This window comes from Phytophthora parasitica (assembly GCF_000247585.1).
Source record: "Phytophthora parasitica INRA-310 unplaced genomic scaffold supercont2.6, whole genome shotgun sequence".
In the NCBI taxonomy this organism is placed as follows: domain Eukaryota; phylum Oomycota; class Peronosporomycetes; order Peronosporales; family Peronosporaceae; genus Phytophthora; species Phytophthora nicotianae.
The window spans coordinates 2,019,614-2,022,339 of record NW_008648992.1 but is presented as its reverse complement, the minus strand read 5'-3'; the positions used below and the strand labels follow the sequence as shown (position 1 = coordinate 2,022,339).

General features: G+C 52.6%; 2 protein-coding genes across 2 annotated transcripts; both read right to left on the bottom strand.

The window, feature by feature from the left end:
• Positions 1–20: 20 nt before the first annotated feature.
• Positions 21–389, bottom strand: PPTG_21612 (hypothetical protein; the record flags this gene model as incomplete). Its single annotated transcript, XM_008898429.1, has 1 exon — positions 21–389. A coding segment is annotated over one exon (369 nt), but the record flags the coding sequence as incomplete, so codon positions are not given.
• Positions 390–1,122: 733 nt separating this feature from the next.
• On the bottom strand, positions 1,123–2,726 carry PPTG_04325 (hypothetical protein). The gene has a single exon (XM_008898217.1). The coding sequence runs from the start codon at positions 2,241–2,243 to the stop codon at positions 1,959–1,961; it is 285 nt and encodes a 94-aa protein (XP_008896465.1). The 5' UTR covers positions 2,244–2,726; the 3' UTR covers positions 1,123–1,958.

Below are 2,726 nucleotides of genomic sequence, written 5' to 3'. Positions count from 1 at the left end.
CCCTCGCGGGGTGGAGACCTAGAAGCCATGCGCTTCTTTGAGTGCTGGGCTTCAGCGGCTGCGGCTTTAGCAGCCTGAGCACGTTGAAGGCCCTCGGCAAGCGAGAGGTTCTTCGGAGGTTTCCCTCCCTCGTCGCCGCCAGCATTGGCCGAGCCCTTCGCCTTGTCGGCAGGGATCTCAGAGCGCGCAGGCGTCTTTGACCCATGCTCAACGTGATCACTAGCGAACGAGTGTAGGCTGTCAACCCTGCGCTCGCTTGGCACTGGAGTGTGCCATTCCACGGAGCTCCCAGACACACTGTGGAAGCTCCGGGCCTTGGCCTCGTCCTCAGAACCAGGACTACGCTCACGGCACGCGAACCGTGGGTTCCGACGGTCGTCTTGGGACATTGACGCGACCGACGGCGGCGTGAGTTTCGCCGCTTGCTCGCAGCCGAGTCACCCGAGGCATCAACCGCCTCGGATGCTACCTTAGTAGCCCCCTTGAGTGCCGAGCTCTTGCTATGACGCTTAGAGCTCTTGGCGTGCGCCTTTCGGGCAACATCCTTGGCGGGTGCATTCGCACCGCCCTTCGCAGTATTGCAAGCCATGAGGAAGATCGAAGTGGAGACCGAGAAGAGGAGCGCTATCGCTCAAAGGCTCCAACTGTGGAATGAGCCACAGCCGCGTCCCCGCGGCTCGTCGACCCCTTTCGACTCGGAAAATGAGAGTTTGTGACTCTATCTCCCGTTTGTGATTGGTCGGTAAACGGCTGACGAGAGTGATGCTGGGCGCGCTTCTAGCCTCGCAAAGGAAACCATTTGCATCAGCACTGACACGAGCTCCGAGGAATCCGTTAATGCTGCGGTCCGCCCACCGACAGCACAACGTATAACGGGTAACAGTGTCGGATCAACTACTGGTGGTAGTGCACCAGGAAAAGCAAGAACGCGGGGAAACCCAAGAAAGGTAAGCCATTAACCCTCAAGTCGAAACCACAGAAAAAAACGCAAGAGTCTGGATGACTCAATTTGCGAGCGCACCAGCATATCGAAGAAACGCTCGCGTATTGAGATAGCCCATGCAAAGATTAAGTTCACCAAGGACCTGCTGGAGTTGGGAATACTCAACGGAAGAAGTGAAGGAGATGGTTGCAGCACAATTCGAAGACAATTGATGTCCGATTCAGTTTCGTCCTACATACTAGACAAGTGATCTAGTAAGCTCTGCATTACCCGTAGGCGTTTGAGTCTCCCTTGCGTGTCCGCCAATCTAATAAACGCGTTATCAAAGTTTCCATCGTCGACTAAATCGGGCAGCTCCATCGCTACTGGGATCCACGCGTTGGGATTTTCGTCATCAGAATCACCTACCCCAGGAACATCCAGGAGTATGTTATGGAGGACAGCACAAGCACGAATCCAAGCCACACCTCGCTCTCCATCATGCTCATTGCGATGCCTCAGCCTCAGCCCTTTCAAACTGAAAAAATCTTCCCTTCAAAATTCCAATACAGTGCTAAAAGGTACTGGTCGCCCTCAAATATCTCAGGTGTGCATGTCTGTAGGTCGCAGTTAGCCATTAATCTTGCATTATGTGAACAAGCAGCCCATCCTGTGTAGAGATACCTAATTCTTTTGTGATCATCACAAACCACGAGCGCTGCTATTCCATAGCAGCCTTTGCGGCTGTAATAGTCTGCACCATCAAGTTCTAGTTTTCCTGCGAAAGGAACAGAGTTCCATCGACAAAGCCGATACACTGTCGAAATCCCGAGATCTCCTCGATTCGAGCGCTAATTTCCTCGCGTTCCTAATTATCTGGCCATGCAACTACCTGCTGTTCAAGCGCCACCAGCGCGACTATACAGCGATCGGTGAACAGCTCGACTACACCTTCAGACCGAAAATGGTGTGCTAACTTTCCAATCGATGCACCATTGCCATCACACCCAAATCGGTACAGCGCAACCATGAGCTGTCACCAAGCTGGCGTCTGAGGAACGTTCGAGTTGTTAAAAAACACTGGGTTGTCTTTAATCAAATCAACGATCTGCGTAAATTGAAACCTCGTGACGCGGAAATCTTGGGTGAATCGTCGCTCGTCAAGCTGGTTGAGCCAAAAGTCCAATGTGTCCGGGGCACGTGGCACAGGATCTCGCTTGTTTAAGTAACGGGATTTACTTATCATCCAGTATGCTTCTATGAACTGCATCAGCGTGTCATTATCGGGTTCCAGTACTTCTAGTGAAAACATCGTCATCATCGAAAAGGCCAAATAAAAACTCAATACTTTCACCAACTACCACAGATCGAATCCCACGCCTAAGCGCCCGCAATGCGCGCTGTCGTATCAAAATTGCCACTGCCGTTATAGACTTACTGCTGTGTGTCTGAGTCTTCGAGCTTAGCAATTTCAGCTGTTATGCTAGCTCTGCTGCTAGCTGACTGCTCCACAACTTTAGGTACAGGAGTCCTTGCCCTCTTAAATCCCTTGCTCTCGACCACCGGAAGGAAAGTGCAGCTGCACTTCCTCTTATCGTTGCTGCTGGTGCAGTGCATGATCCTCGCGGTGACGTTGCAGCCGTGGTCCTACCTGAAGCTGCCACTACAGTATCTTGGCGGCGGCGACACTGCTGCTGCTACAATACTTGATCCTCTTGGTGGTGACGGAGCTGCTGCAGTAGGTGGCGACGCTGTCACTGCAGTACTTGATCCTCGCGGTGGTGCTGCCACGAGGTTACTTTGC